Raw genomic sequence first — 19930 nt, 5'->3', positions numbered from 1 at the left:
TGCAGTCTCACATGACTCTAATTCTCAGTATTAGGAATACCCCTGGCAAGCAATTAAAAGTTTCAATGTTTATCAGCAATCATTATTTGCATGTGCAGCAGATGGTGACCGTTGTAATCAATGATGATGGTCTCTATGGTGTAAGCATGTTAGCAAATGTGGCAGAATCATTGCTGGAATCACAGACTGTAAGAATGAGAAAATATGAAATTTTAAAGAATTACACATGACTTGAGCCTGTTTCTGAATAAATTAATTCTCTTACAAACTACTCTTTTTCTCCCAACATGACATCAAGTTCACTCATGACAGGTTGGTCCAGAAAATTGGGACCCTTGGGGTCGAAGGCAGGCGTATTGTGTTGGAGATAAATAAAATTATGCAAGGCTTGGATAGGTTTGATGCTAAATTTTTTCCCATGGTGGGTGTGTCTAACATGAGAGAGCATGGGTTAAGGTGTGAATGAGAAATTTTAAAAGGGATCTGAAGGAAATATTTTGATATAGAAGTTTGGAATTCACTGCCTGAAGTGGTGATGGAAGCAGATTTCCTCATGATATTTAAAAAACATCCAGGAAAGTATTTGAATCACCGAAACATAAAAGTTGGTAAATAGTATTAATGCAGATAGATACAACAGCTGGCAATGATACATATAGTGAGCTGAAGCACCTGTTTCTGTGATGTCAAATTGTCTCCCACCTTCAGTATCCTGAGGATTCAGGGAGTATTTATTTGGGTAAGTTCAGCCACTTCACCTTTTGGACATGTTCTGCTTTCAGTGAAGATACAAAAGACTGCAGATGCATAAACCTGGAGCAAGAGAAAAGCAAATCACTGGAGGATCTCAGCAGGTTGAGCAGCATCTTGGGGGTGGGGGAGGTAAAAGGAATTGCCAGCACTTTGGGTTGAGACTCTGCTCTCAGTAAGCTCGTTGCTGATGTATGGGTTATAAAATGAAATAGCAGCTTTAATTGTTGTCATATTAATTAGATACTTTTGGACTCACTTTAACCTCTCAGCCGAGGGAATGGCTGACCAAACACATGCCATTCCTGGAGACACAACAGACTTCCAGTTGAGACCTTTCACATGGATTCAGATATAGGGTCATAACCCAAAGTATCGACTGCCCATTTTCCTCTGTAGATGCTGCCTGACTTGCTGAGTTCCCCCCAGCATCCTGCATGTTACTACTACACATTAGCTCTTCTAAACCGTCACTGGAAGCAAGTCCTTCCCTCCCTCCTGTGAAGAGACATCTCTCTGACTGCACCTGACAGCCCAGATGGTATCATGACTTATGAAATAGAGAATTAATCTCACAAAGTTATATCCATTCGTATATGTAAATTATTACACCACAAACCCTGTGACATTTTAACAAATGCAAAGAGTCACAGCGTTAGTTATTTTAAAATCAAATAGCAAAGGAGTTGAAATATATTCATATGAACTTTACTGCAGCCAATTAACATTCTGATGAAATCTGTTTAACCTGGGTCAATAATGTGAAACCACAGCATTATCTTTATAGGCTCTTTATAAGTTGTGCGGGAGCTGTGGTTTGCAAATTTAAGTGTTTTTACTGTTTCATTACCTGAACCAAATTTTCAAAGAAATTATTTGCTGTACAAGTGAAATATTACTCATTTAAAATTATGTCAATTATGTAACAAAATTACATAGCGTGAGGTGAATTACTGAATGATACAGATTTTCACTTGGGGTAACAATGCAGAGTTTAACAGTTTTTAAATTTGTTTAATATGATTTTCAAAGGAATGAATAGGAAGCAGGTTTAACGGAGAAGCTGCAGGTTCCCATGCACCTACCAAATTCAATATTCTAACCTAGTTACCTTCTCAACATTTGATGAAATTTTTCATTTGTGTATCATTCATCACAAAATCCTCAGAAAAGGATTTACATTTTAACAGCATTAGAAATAAAAGGCCACATTTAGTCAGTTATTTGCTTGGCTGTAAACAATAATTTTAATTTAAATATTTAAATCACTGCTATATAAAAATAATATCAGAAAATCTGGATTTTGCTAAGTTTCCTGGTTTTGTTATGGTTTGGAAACTTTGCCTTCACTTTCACAGCAAACCCTAAGTGGACATTTCTACTGCATCATGTTGTCTTTGTAGGTGGAAATTGAAGCATTGAAGCTGGAAAATGACCGTCTTAAAGCAGATACAGGTACAGGAGCTCCACAGGCTGCAGCATTATCTTCTGCCACGTCGTCTCCTCGGCGATCATTAGGGCTCACCTTAGCTCATTCGTTCAGTCTCAGTCTTACAGATTCTGTTGACCAAGGTAATCTTAAATACAATTCATACTATTCTCAGATCTGTATCTTTCAATTATATTATTACAAATTAGAAATATATATGAGTTCTATAATGGAAGGTTGATTGATTGGACTATTGCTAAGATTCTAGTCAGCCTCTATTTTTAGTTAGTCTTTCATGGGACTTTCTCATAATTAATCAATATACTTGAAACCCACTATCAGACAGTGATACCTGCATGATTGGGTTCAAAGGCTCAATCACTTGACTTCACATTTAAGTATCATAAATACCTGTTAGTGGGGATTCTCATAATATTTGCCTAGTATCTTTTGTCTCAGTTCAATGAGGTGTAGAAGGGTAGCTTTCATTAAATCAACTGGACGCACTAGGTATTGCAACATTGACTCGGTTAGGAGAACACACTGTAAAGCAACAAATTTGAACTGCTGTTTAATTTAGAGGAAGAAGTTGGTGTGAACTCCTATAAATTCTTGTACTTCAATGCAGCTAATTTTCATACTATCAATGCCCAGATGTTTCTGCTGCTCTAACTATGAACTGAAGAAAACCTCCCCTTGTACAAGCAGAGTGCATTTTGTCCATTGTGTATTTGTAATGATTTAAGGAAGAATAAGGAGGAATTCCATTTGTATAAGCCACTACAAAATAATTAGGGTTGAAATTGTGAAATGTTCTCATTTGTTATCTCTTGACAAGACTTGTGACCTAGAAACTTAGTCTCATGGAGCGGGTTTATCAATAAAGCTTGATGGAGGGTCACTGACTTTCAAAGTGGAACTCACGATTATGACTATTTTTGGATTGAATTGAGCCACTCAGGATATTCAGTAAGGCACTTCCTTCAGTGAATCAGCCTTGAACTAATTACTCTATTTCCACATCAGTCAAGCAAGATACAACATATTTCCTGGCATCATGTCCCTTTGGAGAAATGTCCAAAAAATTAGGTCATGTTATTAAAGATACAGCCGTTGTAGGTCACCCTCCAGAACAACCATGCCTTTGCGCGAGTCTAAGGAACAATGTTGCTGAAAGGCATCTTCTGAAACATGTACCCATAAAGCGCTGGGTGCCTGATGCAGATGTGTTCCTTTAATTGACTACATTTTTAATTAATTTTAAATGCTTCTGGACAAAGGGTTTTGTTTGGTATTTCTGGGCTGAATGTACTGCTGGCTACTTTGGGTAAACTTGCCAGAGGCAGACAGGTAAGTATGGGTGGTGGGGTGGGTGAGGGGAGGATACCAGTGCTGATGATTCTAGGCAGTGTGATGAGGTAAGATTCAACCCAGTGAAACAACCTGAGGTGCAAAGTGTTGCACATCCATAATAAAACCCACTTGATTCTCATCCAAATGAAATGGCTGGATCAAAGATTCAGCCATTTGTATTAAAACATCCATTTCTTTCCTCTTAATTGCCACCTTCATGTTATTACTGGGCAGTGCTTTATGCAATAAAGACAAATGTGTGTTTCTAGGACTGAATTCCTTTATGCAGGTTGTTTTGTTATCAGTCCATTCAGAAGTGAATTTGTTCTTTATTGAGGTGTTAACAATTGAAAGTGTAAAGAATGCAGCGGAAACATTCTTAATTTTATGAATATATCGCCTAATTCATTTTTATTTTGAATACAAAAAACTAACCTTGCTCTAAATGCTAATGCAGCAGAATTATAGGCTTCTATTTTTGTTTTATGTACCAAAAAAGAGTTGGATTGAACTTTGATTTTTGTAATTCAGTGGAGTTCTTAACATGCCTAATCCAAAGGTATAGGAACCGTGTAACAGAATGAGATTGGGTAGAGTTATTCCTAGTGAGAGAAAAACACTTACACAGACTTATAAGATTTATTTCTGAGCGTATCATTCTAAATCTATCTTAGATGTATAATTATGTGTTCAAATCATCATGCTAATAAATTGATGTAAGTTTTGTCTAATAGTTATTTTGATCTATGCTCTAAACAATTCTGGTGGAAATTTGCACTTAGTCAGTACTTAGATTTGGTGTTTTTCACTGCAATAGGTGCCATCAATGAAACCTCATGTTTTTAGTGCCATGACAAATATCTTTTACCAAGAACTCTATAAATTAGTGGTTTGATATTATAGTTGCTGCTGTTTTTCTTGTAAGTTGTACTCTTATTTTTCTTGGAATACATAATTTGAACATTAAATACATGGAAAGAATATAAGAGCAAAACAAAGCAGCCCTGTCTTTCCTGGTGTTGAGTATCAGAATCAATGACAGCAATATGTGTGCCTGTGTGCAGAAGAAATCAGACTAAATTTAGTTACTGTGGGGGTGAAATGTATAATTTCTCTATGCATACTAAAATAGAAAAGACAGATATTTTCTTTTAATTTCAACAAGAATAAATACTTTAGATTGTTTGGCTGCACTTGAAATGGGAGAGAAATGATTTGCCATTGTCTCATTATCCCTAAAGAACTGCACCACACCCTGTGTTGGCTTTTGTGTGCATAATAATGGTAACATTTGAAAATTAAATCAATTTTCAATTTCAAATTAAAAACAGCACAGCCGACGCTATACTATCTCAATTAGTGGTGCAGCTTATAATTCAATTGATGATATCCAGTTGTGAACATTTTAAGTCGAGATTAATAAATTGTTTTGATTTTAGTGGCTACTTCTGTAGAAAGAATATTTTCTTATTCCTATATATAAACAAGATGGAGAATTATTTATGAGAAAATTCTGATGAAGCTTTGGTCCTGTTCAGGCTTGTTAACATTATTTTCCTCCTTTTCTGATTCAGATACATCCCCAATGGATGGGGTGACCAGCTCTTCCTCGAAGGAAGAAAGAAATGTTCGAATTGTAGTCCTGCTGACTGAAGAGCAGATTTGTAATGAAGTAAGATAGATATTAATATGAAGATGATTTGGGTTCAGTGTTGAACATTCATGAGTACAAGGCAAAATCTTGTATTCTTCATTATCCACGAACATTTTTTTGTAAAGGGATAATACCGGGGACTAAAGAGAGAAGAATGGTTCCTCTGTTTCAGGCTGTGGTTCTGCCAGTGAGGCCAGCTGAACACTAAGATACATGGAGATGCCAATACATGACCGATTGTTCAATTGGAGGGGCTTTGTTTGCTGGCTGAGCTAAGGGATGGGAGTCCTGCTGGAAAAGATTAAGCAGAGCCTCATAGAGGGAGAGGAAATGGATTCCAAGTTTAAACAACCTGTCTGCAGATTTTAGTACTTTTAAAGCCTTCATATTTCTGATGAATTGTCTTTTTAAATATCCTCATATGAGGAGCATTGCCAAAATCAAAATAATACTTTAGACAGTGTCTGACCAGAGAATAATAAGGTAGAGAAGCAGCACTTCCCGCCCTCTGTGTTCCAGTCCCTTGCAATTAATGTCAGTGTTCCAACAAGTTCTCTGTTTTCTTTTTGTTTATCTATTCTGTGTTTCAATGAGTCACATGCCTATGCAGCCAAACCCTTTGGCCTTGCACAGTTCCTTCTTTTTCATTATAAAGAAAAATTGGGATGTGTCTTTCCATAGTTCCGGCCACAGTTAAAATTAGACAATTTAATTGAGCAAAAAGTGCTCATTTTTTTCTCCCCAGCCAATCACAAGTATTTAACTTTGTTTCAGTTGAGTTTTACATCACAGAAGCAAGCCATTTGGCCTATGAGGCCCATGTTGATCTTTTTGCTCATGTTAATCCTATTTGCTTGCATTAGGTTCATAACTTCTATGCCTTGCTTATTTAAATGATTCTTAAACATAGTAACTGTACTTGATCCCACCACCTCCTCTGTCAGCATATTCCACTTATCAACCACTCTTTTTAAATAAGCTTTCCTCTCACATTCTTTTTAAAACTTCTTCCTCTCTCCTCACACCTCTTTTGATAGCCTCTACTGCGTGGAAAATAATTATCTATTTACCCTACCTATGCTGCTAATAATTTTATATATCTCCACCAGATCATCTCTCAGCCTCTTTCTCTCTAGGGAAAACAAACCCTATCTAACCAGTTTCTCCACGTAACTGAAGTCCTTCAATCCAAATGTTCTCACCACTTTCTAGTTCAATCACATTCTATAGTGTGGCAACCAACATTGTACACAGGACTGCTAGTGTGGACTATCCAGTGTTTGGTAAAGTTACCATATTATCTCCCTTTATATTTTATGAGCCAAACTGCGAAGGCAAAGATATCTCAGTTCATCAACATTCCTTAACCTCTGGACGTTTGCTGCATATGTCCTACCTCTATTTGATCTCAAAAATGCATCACTTCACACCAGTCAGCATTAAGTCTTCCATACAACTTTCTATCTGATCTCTACCATGCTGTAGATGTGAACAATCTTCTTCATTATCGACACTGTTCATTTTCATGTCAGCCATAAAGTTAATAATAGCATTTCTTACATTCAAATACAGTTTGTTAATTTATATCACAAACAATAAGATTCCCAAAATACAAACATTTGTAGATCCTTTTAGTACATTATTAATCATATACTCAATCAAAAAAGTGCCCTTACACCACTACCCTCTGCCTCCTATCACCAAGCTAATTTTGGATTCAATTAGAAAGCTCACATTGGAATCCTTGTGACTTTATCTTGTGAACCAGCCTTTTATGTCAATGATTTACTGAAGTCCCTATAGGTGACATTTACACTCTTGCCTTCGTCGGTCTTCTTATTTACCTCATTACATGTGATTATTTTATAAGAATGATACTAATATGAACTTTTGAAGAACTCCCTGAAATTTGATGACAAAATCAAAACTGGTTAATGTCAACTGAAGACATTATGATTAGCTAGAGGGTCTACCAGTCCATATTTGGTAGGATACTTTTGCACAAACAATTGACCTAACTTTTTCTGATTTAACTAGGGCAACGCAGAATTCAGCAGATGTTTCAAATGAAAGCTATGAATTTGCTTGATGTTTCTGGTTGGCAGAACTTGCAAATTCTCAGAGATTCACACAACACACACAAAATGCTGCTGGAGCACAGCAGGTCAGACAACATATTTGGAAGTGAATAAACAGTTGATGTTTTGGGCCAAGACCCTTCTTCAGAACTGGAAAAGAAAGGAGAAGAAGACAGAATTAGAAGGTGGGGGGAAGGAGAGAAGGACAAGCTAGCAGGTGATAGGTGAAGCCAGGTGAGAGGGGGGTGAAGTAAGAATCTGGGAGTTGATAAGTGGAAAAGGCAAAGGGCTGGGGAAGAATGAATCTGATAGGAGTGGAGAGATGGATCATAGAGGAAAGGGAAAGAGGAGGGGCACCTGGAGGAGTTGGTGGGCAGGTGAAGAGAAAGGTAAGAGGCCAGAGTAGAAAATGAAGAAAAGGGAAGGAGGAGGGGGATTAAAAATTACTGTAAGTTGTGGAAATAGATGTTCATGCCAAGACAGAATATGTGGTGTTGCTCCTCCTACCTACAGAGTGGCCAAATTGTGGTAGGAGAGAAGGCCATGGACCAGCATGTCAGAAAGGGAATTGGGATAGAAATTGAAATGACTGGCCACTGAAAAATTCTGCATTTTATGGATGGAGCTGAGGTGCTCAACAAAGCAATCCCCAGTCTACATCAGGTCACATCAATGTAGTGAATATAGTAGAATTCTCAGAGATTATCAGCTCTGCACAATAATGTCAAACATGTATAATGAACAATGTTCAGCATGACTGAAGTAGTTCATATACATAGAAGTAGTTCTTAATAGGATAATTAAGGTATGATTTGTCATTATTTAAATGGGACCAGCCTTACCTGTTCTGTTGTACTCGAGTCCAACATCTGGTCTTCCATCAGGATAAAACTTTTACTTTTCACTTTTTTTCCATCTGCCAACTGTACCCACTGCTTTTACCAATACATCCTTACTGCTATATACTCCATTTGATCTCCATCCAGTATCATGCCCTGGTCTATTTATTTACCCCAGCAACATGACCATCCATGACTGTCTCTCCACCCCTCAAGCAAATATGGTCTTCTTATTCTGAACCCATTTCAAGGTCATCCCTTGACTTACATGAGCTCATGCTTCTCAAGTGCAGCACCTGTCTATTTTACATGTGTTATCTTGTACTGCAACATGACCTTTGGGTCCCTGTGTAAACCATTTTAACACTTTTTTTTGAGATGGAGGAAATTTCTTAGCCACTGCCACGCTGGTAGAATGAACAATATCCATGGTTCATTTGTATTTTTTTTATGGCAATTCCCTGCATAATATGGGAAGCACCATAATGATGTTATAAACACAATGTAATCTGCAGATGCTGGGGTCAAAGCAACACTCACAGCACGCTGGAGGAACTCAGCAGGTCAGGCAGCATCCGTGGAAACGATCAGTCAACATTTCGGGCCAGAACCCTTCGTCAGGACTGAAGAGGGAAGGGGCAGAGACCCTATAAAGAAGGTGGGGGGAGGGTGGGAAGGAGAAGGCTGGTAGGTTCCAACTGAAACACTAGTAAGGGGAAAGATACCCGATGCAGATTGGGGGACTGCTTCATCGAGCACCTCCACTCCGTCTGCCACAGCAGACAGGATCTCCCGGTAGCCACCCACTTCAACTCTGCTTCCCATTCCCATTCAGATATGTCCATACATGGCCTCCACTACTGTCATGATGGGGCTAAACTCAGGTTGGAGGAGCAACACCTCATATACTGTCTAGGTAGTCTCCAGCCCCTTGGTATGAACATAGAATTCTCCAACTTTCGGTAGTTCCCTCCCCCCCTTCCCCTATCCCTATTTCACTCTGCCCCCTCCCCCAGCTGCCTGTCACCTCCCTCATAGTTCCACCTCCTTCTACTACCCATTGTGTTTTCCCCTATTCCTTCTTCACCTTTCCTGCCTATCACCTTCCTGCTTCCCCTCCCCCACCCCTTTATCTTTTCCCCTTACTGGTTTTTCACTTGGAACCTACCAGCCTTCTCCTTCCCACCCTCCCCCCACCTCTTCAGTCCTGACGAAGGATTCCAGCCCGAAACGTTTCCACGGATGCTGCCCGACCTGCTGAGTTCCTCCAGCATGTTGTGAGTGTTACCATAAAGACATTACCACACTATGTGCATGTCTCTTAGCATAGCTTCTCATTGTAATGTTGAGGAACTTGTATCTATGCAAACTTATATTTAGACATGCTGAGAAAATACCTTATCTTGTCTTTCCAGCTCTCATCCAGTGTTTGATAACTCACTCGTGCATCATTCCCAATTTGCTTTCTCAAGTATTCAAAAATCTCTGATTCTGAACCTTGAGTGTATTTAGTGGGTGTACATCTACAACTCTCCATAGCTCTCTGTATAAAGAAACTTTTACTTATCTCAGAGATAAATGAGCAATCCCACATCACCCATGGACTTCCTTTTCTTTCTTTTCCCTGATTCTAAAAACATCCATTGCTTAAGTGATCCCAAGTTTCAATTTATATTTTTGCAGCTGTTGTGAACTTCATGAGTTAGAACTCTGGAGTAGATCCACCTTTTCTCCTTGCATATTTAATTTCCAGTTGCTAAACAAATATGTTTGTCAGAAAATGTGTTTTTAAAAAATCCAGCAAGTTTACAGATATGAAACTCATCATATTTGTTTATTTCCAAACAGACCACAAAACAGCAAGAGTTTTTCATTGGTTCCGTCAAAGTAAGTGGAACAACTGACTGGACTACTTTAGATGGAGCTATCTGCCAGCTATTTAAGGTATGCTTCACATGATTATGGGTTATGTGCTGAAATGAGCATACTGGGTAAAAGGTTTCTGTACATTAGACCAATGTTATGCAGATAATTATCAATCTCCTGACACAGCTCACTAGCAATAACTTTTTAAGAACTGACCACTTTACAAGCCAAACTGGCTCACAAGATATTTTGAAAAGATATTATTAGAGGGAAACAAACCTCAACTAGCTTCACTCTACAGTATTGTACTGGACCTTGGCAAGAAAAGAATGCCCTCTACTGATTCTAAAAATAAGTTATTTTTACCTGAAACCCTTTTAATGACCACTGGTTAGGCCACAGAAGATGTATAAAAACTTAATCTTATTCTAATTTCAACTAAGATTAGTTATCATTTTTAGTGAACATAATGTCACCAGCACCCAAAATACCTGAAGACTTGAGTTTCTAATTCAGTTGCTGGGCACATGCAATGGAGAAATTGGACCTAGGAGACCCCTATTTGAAAAACCCTTCCTTAGAACTTCAGGGCAGCACACGCAAAATGTTGGAGGAACTGGGCAAGTCAGGCAGGATCTATGGAGGGAAATAAATGATCAACATCTCGACCTGAAACATTGATTGCTTATTTTGCAAGGGTGATAAAAAGACATTTTCTCCTGTGCTTTCCTTTGCTAATGCATGCCACTGATTTTTGCACAAATGAACTTTCAAGTTCTGTTATAACTAAGCAGCGTAGGTTTTAGAGTATTTTTCTCATGGAAAACTCTTGAAAGCAAGCTTATACATTTTAACAGTATGAAGTAGTATTCCATTTACACTGCCTTGTAATTCAGTTATCTTATCAGTGATAGCAATGAAGTCCACAAGCTGCAGTTTACACTTCCTTGTGTCATTTTGATAGCAGCACTAATAAAGACATGGTTGATTCAAGGTCCAAAATGGTTACCAAACAGGGAAGGGGAAAGAGGAAGGGGCTGTTATAAACTGAAAGGTGTTCCCAGGACCATATCTGTTTGGCCTTAGTGGAAACTCCTAACTCAAAGGAGAAGATAGATGAAAAATATTGAGAGCAAAATTCAATGGTGTGAAAGAAATGGATGGTAGTAACAATGGGAACATTTTGTAACTGAGTATAATTTCGGAAAAGCATAATGCTAAGTATAGAATGTGTAGACTAAAAAAATGTCTCAATCAACCTGAGTCCAATTCAGCAATTTAGATTCTGTTTTTATGAATTAATTTGGGCAAGTGCTGTGTGATCACCATCCTATTATTGAGCTCTTCAGAATTTGACTTATAATAATTATGGAGAGACCAAAGAAGATAATTCCAATGATTTGAAGTAGGATGCATCATAGCTAAATTGGATGTGGCAATTAAGGTGTAAGCAGTAACAAAGGAAAGTAAAACATTCTATGAGGAGATAGAAACTGGATGTTTTCCTATGACGGGAAAAGTTAAAGTATCCAATTCTAATCTGCTGTTGAAGGGTAGTGTGACATGTATCATAAGAAGACACAAGAGTTTATGTTATGGATAGAAAGGAATTTAAAAGTTAGTGCAGGAGAGGAGGCAGTAAACTTTATAAGACAAATATTATGAATATAGTAAAAGGTTATCTGTCTCTGCTTAATAAAGACCCGAGGAAATATCTTCATATAGAAGCAAAGTACTGAATTAATAGCTTACAACCACCTTCACAAAGGAAGTAACTTTGTGAAGATGATATTAAAAGAAAACAAATTTATGAATATAAAGAGGAAGAATGTTACTTAACATTGGAAGTCACCTGGGTCAGAAGGAATCAGTGGCATATGTCGTGAAATTTGTTGTTTGTACAATAGTACATTACAATACTGTTTATTAGTGGTATATATAACTATCTGGATAGACAGGTCTGATTAGGAACAGTCAACATGGATTTGTGAGTGGAAGGTCATGTTTGACAAATCTTATTGAATTTTTTGAACAGGTTACTAGGAAAGTTGACGAGGGTAAAGCGGTGGATGTTGTCTATTTGGACTTCAGTAAGGCCTTTGACAAGGTTCCACATGGAAGGTTAGTTAGGAAGGTTCAATCGTTAGGTATTAATATTGAAGTAGTAAAATGGATTCAGCAGTGGCTGGATAGGAGACGCCAGAGAGTAGTGGTGGATCTAACTGTTTGTCAGATTGAAGGCTGGTGACTAGTGGTGTGCCTCAGGGATCTATGTACTGGGTCCAATGTTGTTTGTCATATACATTAATGATCTGGATGATGGGGTGGTAAATTGGATTAGTAAGTATGTAGATGATACTAAGATAGGTGGAGTTGTGGATGATGAAGTAGGTTTTCAAAGCTTGCAGAGAGATTTAGGCCAGTTAGAAGAGTGGGCTGAAAGATGGCAGATGGAGTTTAATGCTGATAAATGTGAGGTGCTACATTTTGGTAGGACTAATCAAAATAGGACGTACATGGTAAATGGTAGGGCATTGAAGAATGCAGTAGAATAGAGGGATCTAGGAATAATGGTGCATAATTCCCTGAAGGTGGTATCTCATGTGGATAGGGTGGTGAAGAAAGCTTTTGGTATGCTGGCCTTTATAAATCAGAGCATTGAGTATGGGAGTTGGGATGTAATGTTGAAATTGTACAAGGCATTGGTAAGGCCAAATTTGGAGTATTGTGTACAGTTCTGGTCACCGAATTATAGGAAAGATGTCGAGAAAATAGAGAGAGTACAGAGAAGATGTACTAGAATGTTACCTGGGTTTCAGCATCTAAGTTACAGAGAAAGGTTGAACAAGTTGGGTCTTTATTCTTTGGAGCAAAGAAGGTTGAGGGGAGACTTAATAGAGGTATTTAAAATTATGAGGGGGGATAGATACAGTTGACGTGGATAGGCTTTTTCTATTGAGAGTGGGGGAGATTCAAACAAGAGGACATGAGTTGAGAGGGGGCAAAAGTTTAAGGGTAACATGAGGGGGAATTTCTTTACTCAGAGAGTGGTAGCTGCGTGGAACGAGCTTCCAGTAGAAGTGGTAGAGACAGGTTCAATATTGTTATTTAAAGTTAAATTGGATAGCTATAGGGGCAGGAAAGGAATGGAGGGTTATGGGCTGAGTGCAGGTCGGTGGGACTAAGTGAGAGTAAGTGTTTGGCATGGACTAGAAGGGCCGAGATGACCTGTTTCTGTGCTGTAATTGTTTTATGGTTATTATACATAATAAAAAAACTATAAATTACAATAAGAAATATATTTTTTAAAAATAAATAAGTAGTGCCAAAAGAGAGAAAAAATAATTGTGAGGTTCATTGTCCATTCAGAAATGTAAACTATATGTTAAAAGCATCCTATACTACAGAAAGGAACGGTAGAAATAGCTGAATTGGTCAAGATCATTGGATCCTCTTCCCACTGATTGGAACCTGGGCAAATGCTAAAATAAAATGGTGCTTGGTAAACTCAGAACAGTGAGTCACCTTAGCATTAGTGATCATAATATTGAAAACCATTATCAGGAACAAAATGAAACTTTATTCCTAGTAACATTCTGTAGGTTAACCAAGGATTTTCTGAAATGTATCTGATGAGCCTAAATTTCAAGAATTTAATCAAAATAGCACAGCAAATAATTGTGCTCGGGATATATATGGTTTTATTGTTTACAGTACTCTGTGTACTGATTTCTTGGTAAATGTTCAAAAATCTGGCCTTTCCCGCTAAGTTGGCACATAATGAGATCAAATGAATCTTTCTGCACCTTTCTATTAATTGCAACCATTCTCAGAACTGTTATATTTCTCAAAACGTGGGACACATTTTAAAAACTTTTGACTATTTTTTAACATTATCTAGGAGTTGACTGTTTTATGTACTGGAATTAGCCAATGCACAGATAGCAGAATCAGGTTTGTTATCACCGGCATGTGACGTGAAATTTGTTAACTTAACAGCAGCAGTTCAATGCAATACATAATATAGATCAGGAAAACATAATAAAAATAATAATAATAAACAAGTAAATCAATTACAGTATATGTATATTGAATAGTTTTTTAAAATGAGCAAAAACAGAAATACTGTATATTAAAAAAAAGTGAGGTTGTGCCCAAAGGTTCAAAGTCCATTCAGGAATCGGATGGCAGAGGGGAAGAAGCTGTTCCTGAATTGCTGTGTGTGTGCCTTCAGGCTTCTGTGCCTCCTACCTGATGGTAACAGTGAAAAAAGGGCATGCCCTGGTTGCTGGAGGTCCTTAATAATGGACGCTGCCTTTCTGAGACACCCTCCCTGATGATGTCCTAGGTACTTTGTAGGCTAGTAGCCAAGATGGAGCTGACTAGATTTAGTCATAGTCATAGTCATACTTTATTGATCCTGGGGGAAATCGGTTTTCGTTACAGTTGCACCATAAATAATAAATAGTAATAGAGTCATAAATAGTTAAATAGTAATATGTAAATTATGCCAGTAAATTATGTAATAAGTCCAGGACCAGCCTATTGGCTCAGGGTGTCTGACCCTCCAAGGGAGGAGTTGTAAAGTTTGATGGCCACAGGCAGGACTGACTTCCTATGATGTTCTGTGTTGCATCTCGGTGGAATGAGTCTCTGGCTGAATGTACTCCTGTGCCCACCCAGTACATTATGTAGTGGATGGGAGACATTGACCAAGATTTACAACCTTCTGCAGTTTTTTTTGGTCCTGTGCAGTAGCCCCTCGATACCAGTCAGTGTTGCAACCTGTCAGAATGCTCTCCATGGTACAACTATAGAAGTTTTTGAATGTATTTTTTGACATGCCAAATCTCTTCAAACTCCTAATAAAGTATAGTTGCTGTCTTGCCTTCTTTATAACTACATCGATATGTTGGGACCAGGTTAGATCCTCAGAGATCTTGACACCCAGAAACTTGAAACTGCTCACTCTCTCCACTTCTGATCCCTCTATGAGGATTGGTATGTGTTCCTTCACCTTACCCTTCCTGAAGTCCGCAATCAGCTCTTTCATCTTACTGACGTTGAGTGCCAGGTTGTTACTGCGACACCATTCCACTAGTTGGCATCTCTCACTCCTGTACACCCTCTTGTCACCACCTGAGATTCTACCAACAATGGCTGTATTGTCAGCAAATTTGTAGCTGGCATTTGAGCAATGCCTAGACACACAGTCATGTGTATACAGAGAGTAGAGCAGTGGGCTAAGCGCACACCCCAGAGGTGCGCCAGTGTTGATCGTCAGCGAGGAGGATACGTTATCACCAATCTGCACAGTCTGTGGTCTTCCGGTTAGGAAGTCTAGAATCCAATTGCAGAGGAAGGTGCAGAGGCCCAGGTTCTGCAACTTCTCAATCAGGATTATGAGAATGATGGTACTGAGTGCTGAGCTGTAGATGATGAACAGCATCCTGACGTAGGTGTTTGTGTTGTCCAGGTGATCTAAAGCCGTGTGGAGAGCTATTGAGATTGTGTCTACATTTGACCTATTGTGGCAATAAGCAAATTGCAAAGGGTCCAGGTCCTTGCTGAGGCAGGAGTTCACTCTAGCCATGACCTCGTCATGATGTTATTTAAGTTGAACTTTTGCACTTCTCAGTAGCATAATACAAAACCTACTGAAAGATCTGGCTCTGGTCCATGTTCCCCATTAACCTCTTGCATCGTTGATAGGTCTGTCGGCCGCAAGAACGCTTTTCTAAATAGTGATAATGATCCCATCATTGACAATAACATCTTATATTTTGTTCAATGCTGTTTATATATATAAAAAAAAGCTCTGAAATGCTTCAGCGGAGCATTAAAAATAATACGTGACACCAGGACACTGCCCTACATGAGACGTGAACTTAGCGAGAGATTTGAAAACAAGATTGAGAATTTTTAAAAGGGGTATATCTTCTCTATAAAATAGCCCACCTGCAAGGAAAGTGATGTTGGAGTGTGTTATGTAGGTATGAATGACAAAACTTTCTTGGAAGAAACCACTGTGGAAAGTCACTGACTCCCCCCTTCCTTTGTCGACTCATGTGTCAAACCACCACAAAGGATGCAGTGCACTATGTTTCCAAGGCACTAATTGTGTAGAATGTGTGAAATTCCCAATATTTGTGTGAAGTTATAATACAGCTACATAAGTTTATAGAGTGTTTGTGATCTGATTTTTTGAGCATAACCGCATGAAAACTAGTCGTCATCTTTCTGTTGATAGAGAATGAGTAACATTCAGAACTTTGTCTCTCCTCATTAAAGAATGTTGTTTGTGTTAAAGTTCAACTTCACAGCACTTTAAAAACAAGTGTCAACACATTGTTATGCTTTAGGAACTGTAGAAACTTGCAACATACCATTAATAATGTGCATTACAATGCTGAATTTCATCTCTGGGTTATTTTTAGAGCCTTGCTTGGAATTTTTTTGTTTTACCCTATTCTCATATAGTTTGCGAACCTGATCTACTAAAGACTAAGGTCACAGGAATGTACAATAATGTGATAAAAACCTAGGCCAATTGTCCCATCACACCTGTAGCAGGTCCAATTAATCCTAGATTCCTGTTTTACCCTTCAGCCCTGTAATTATTTTCTTTTCGATATTACAGATTGTATGGTCCATCATCATCTAAACAGTACATTCCATGTGAATAAAAGGAAATTTGTAAAAACAAGAAATAATTTATGTGATCCATTGTTGTCTTGCCAGTACTTTTTATCAGGTTTCTGATTTTTCTACTCGGGGACCCTCAGTTTTGCCACTCCTACATCACAGATACTCTTGATGATCTTCAATATCTTCACCAAATCTCTTTTTAACTTCTGTATTCCAAAGAGCACAATCCTTTTTTATTCTCTTCATATAACAGATGTGTCCCACCATGTCATCCTGCTCACTGCCAATACAGACCTTTCTTTAAGGTCTCGTACCATTACTGAACTATGTTGCCTGCAATTGATCTGAACTTTAATTGGTGTTTTTTTAAAGAGGAATAATTTTCTTATTGCATTTCCTTGTTAGAAAAGATTCCAAGTTCAACTGTCCATGCATGTACTCTGCAATTTTTCTCTTCTACTTTTTCTTTGTGCTTGAACTTGTTTTACAAAATTCAAGGAAATACACAAGTAGAAAATATAGAAACAAGTAGAAGTGCACAAATTTTATTTTTAAAAACTAAACTGGGGCACAGTATTTTTTTTTCATTTTATATGATTACCATGAGGAAGAAAACAGATGACCATAGAAATTTAGGTAAGATAAGCAAAATATTCAGTAAAATCAGTCAAATTTTGCAAAGTAAGGGTTTAAGGGACACAGGGAGAGGGCGGGAGACTGGCATTCAGCCAAGGTCAAGTGGCGGAGTAGACTCAGTGGCCAAAAGGCCTAATTCTGTTTCCATGTCTTCCGGCCTTATGTTTACACCTGTCCAATAGGACTACATTACGAAAGTGGACCCAGTTTCTTGTCTGGGGTTGAGTACAGATGCCATCTACAGTTATGCCGTTGATCGTGTGAAACGTGTGTTTGGAACTGATCCACCAGAGCTGCTGCCCTACAGATACATGGGAAAGGAAGCCATCAGCTTTGCTGTAACTTTGAAAGGTTAGTGGAAAAAAAATTATAAGGAAGCTTCAAGCATTTACCCACTGCTTTTAATAATTAGTTCATGAAAATTTTATGATTCTTGATTCACTGTTAGGGTTTCTTGGTGTGAAATAAAATGGCTATTATAATGAACATAGAACTTAAAACAGTACCGAACAGGAATAGGCCCTTTGGCCCCATGATATTGTGTCAGTCTAATTAAGCTAATGACACTAATCCCTTATCTCGGCACGTGATTAATATAGCTCCATTCCCTGCATATTCACGTGCCCATCTAAGAGCCTCTTAAATGCCTCTGTTGTATCTGTCTCCACCATTCCATGGTAGTGCATTCCTGACCCCCCCCCCCGACTCTCTGTGTAAACAAAAAACCTGCTTTACACATCTCTTCAAATTTCCCTTTCTCATCTTTAAATGCACACCTCTAGCATTAAATATTTTAAACCTGGGGGGGGGGAGTACCAGCTGTCTACTTTATCTATGACTCTCATAATTTTAGAAATTTTTCATCAGATCTCCCCCCTGCCTCTGGCGCTCCAGACAAAACAACCCTCATTTGTCCAACTTCTTATACCGCAAGCTCTCCAATCCAAGCAAAGTTCTGGTAAACTTCTGCATTCTCTCCTTAACTTCCACATTCTTCCTATAATGGTGTGACTAGAATTGACTGCAACACTCCATATGCAGTCTTAACCATAGCTTTCAATCTGCTACATACCTGTCTCTTCCTGCTTTTTGAACACAATACCTCGACTAATCTCTTATACCTTCTTTGCCACACTATCAACTTGTGCATCCAGTTTTTGGAACCTATGGAGTTGGGCTCCAAGATCCCTCTGCACTTCTAACTGTACCTTCCCTTTACATTTGATGTTCTAAAGTACTTACATGGATTAAACTCTTTCTTCCATTTCTCTGGTCACATCTGCAGCTGATACATATCCAACTGCATCCTTTGGCACAACGACAGAAATGCCACCAATCTTTTTGCCATCTGCAAACTTAGTAACCCACTTACCCACATTTTCATCCAAGTCATTTGTACATATCACAAACAGCAGAGGTCCCAATACCAATCTTTGCAGAGCACCACAAGTCACAGACCTCCAGCCAGAATAAGAGCATTGGACTACTATCCACTATCTTTCATGGGCAAGCAAATTCTGAATAGAAACTGCCAAATCACCGTGGATTTCATGCATTTTAATCCTTTGGATGAGTTACCATAAGGGACTTTATTGAATGGCTTACTAATGTAACCCTCTCACCGGGCTTGTTAGCTACCCTGGGTGCCAGTGAGAAAGCCACTTTTATGTATCCAATAAGCATACATGTTAGGTTGAACCAATTAGGAAAGTTGGAATGTTCCGGCAAGGAAACATTAATTGTGGTGAATGCTGTGTAAGTACTGCCCCATGCAAAATTATCATTTGCCAGGAAATAACAGATTGTACACCGGCATAAAATTACAAATCAGTATATTTACCAATATTTCAACTTTAACAAACACAACAGAAAAAAAATGTGCACATTAACGTTGGAGCTCAATTCTTTAGTAATTGAATGTTAAATTTTACTCACCCTGCTGAGTTCCCAGGATGAATTTCCCTTGAAGAACATCACAAACAAACTTGTTAACTCAGAAGTATTGCACTTCCTCCCTGAAACCACCCATCTTTCCTTTGGATGGGAGCCTCCAAGTGTCTTCCTTGGTGCCCTTCTCTGCTTCTCCTCGCCAAAGACCCCAAACCAGACTACTGTCCTTCAGATATCTGATCCCGCCCAGTTCTCTCAAATCTTCCATAGCATCCCAATGGGCAAATGGCTCTTTATCTTTAGCTGAAGCTTACTAACAGGACGAACACTGCTTGCAGAAAACTGCTAAAATAAAAATACCTCACAGCATGGCAGTAGAAATACTATCTTAATCAGGGCATTACACTAACATCCACGGTTCTAATTTTATTGATCACCTTTGTCACCTGCTCAAAAAGTTCAATTAAGTTAGTAAGACCTGATCTGCTTCACACAAAGCCAGACTAACCACCCCTAATTAGGCCATGCTTTTCTACATGCTCATGAATCCTATCCGTAAGAATTTTTTCCAATAGCTTCTCTATCAATGATATGGGACTTACTGGTCTATCAGCATTATCCCTATTTTTCTTCTTGCATAAGAGAACAACATTATCTACTCACCAGTTCTCTAGGACCCAACCTGTGGTTCGAGCATTATTATTATTATTATTATTTATTATTATTATTATTATCTACATTCTGTACTTTATTATTAGTTAATATTACTACTATTATTGCTAAGTGT

The 19930-nt window shown here is 38.4% G+C and overlaps 1 protein-coding gene across 8 annotated transcripts in view; it reads left to right on the top strand.

Moving 5' to 3' along the window:
• Window positions 1–19930, top strand: part of LOC140209923 (neuron navigator 1-like) — a 672220-nt gene that overhangs the window by 602740 nt on the left and 49550 nt on the right. For 7 of the 8 annotated variants that reach the window (XM_072278589.1, XM_072278590.1, XM_072278587.1 and 4 more), the window contains 4 exons: window positions 2154–2322; window positions 5107–5204; window positions 9952–10047; window positions 17436–17604. In XM_072278589.1, coding sequence (XP_072134690.1) covers window positions 2154–2322; window positions 5107–5204; window positions 9952–10047; window positions 17436–17604 — 532 coding nt within the window. The remainder of the gene's footprint in view (window positions 1–2153; window positions 2323–5106; window positions 5205–9951; window positions 10048–17435; window positions 17605–19930) is intronic. The other variant, XM_072278591.1, reaches the window with a different exon arrangement.

The sequence above is a fragment of the Mobula birostris genome, chromosome 14 (genome assembly GCF_030028105.1).
Source record: "Mobula birostris isolate sMobBir1 chromosome 14, sMobBir1.hap1, whole genome shotgun sequence".
In the NCBI taxonomy this organism is placed as follows: domain Eukaryota; kingdom Metazoa; phylum Chordata; class Chondrichthyes; order Myliobatiformes; family Myliobatidae; genus Mobula; species Mobula birostris.
The sequence above is the reverse complement of the archived record's forward strand: the minus strand, read 5'-3'. Positions and strand labels throughout refer to the sequence as shown.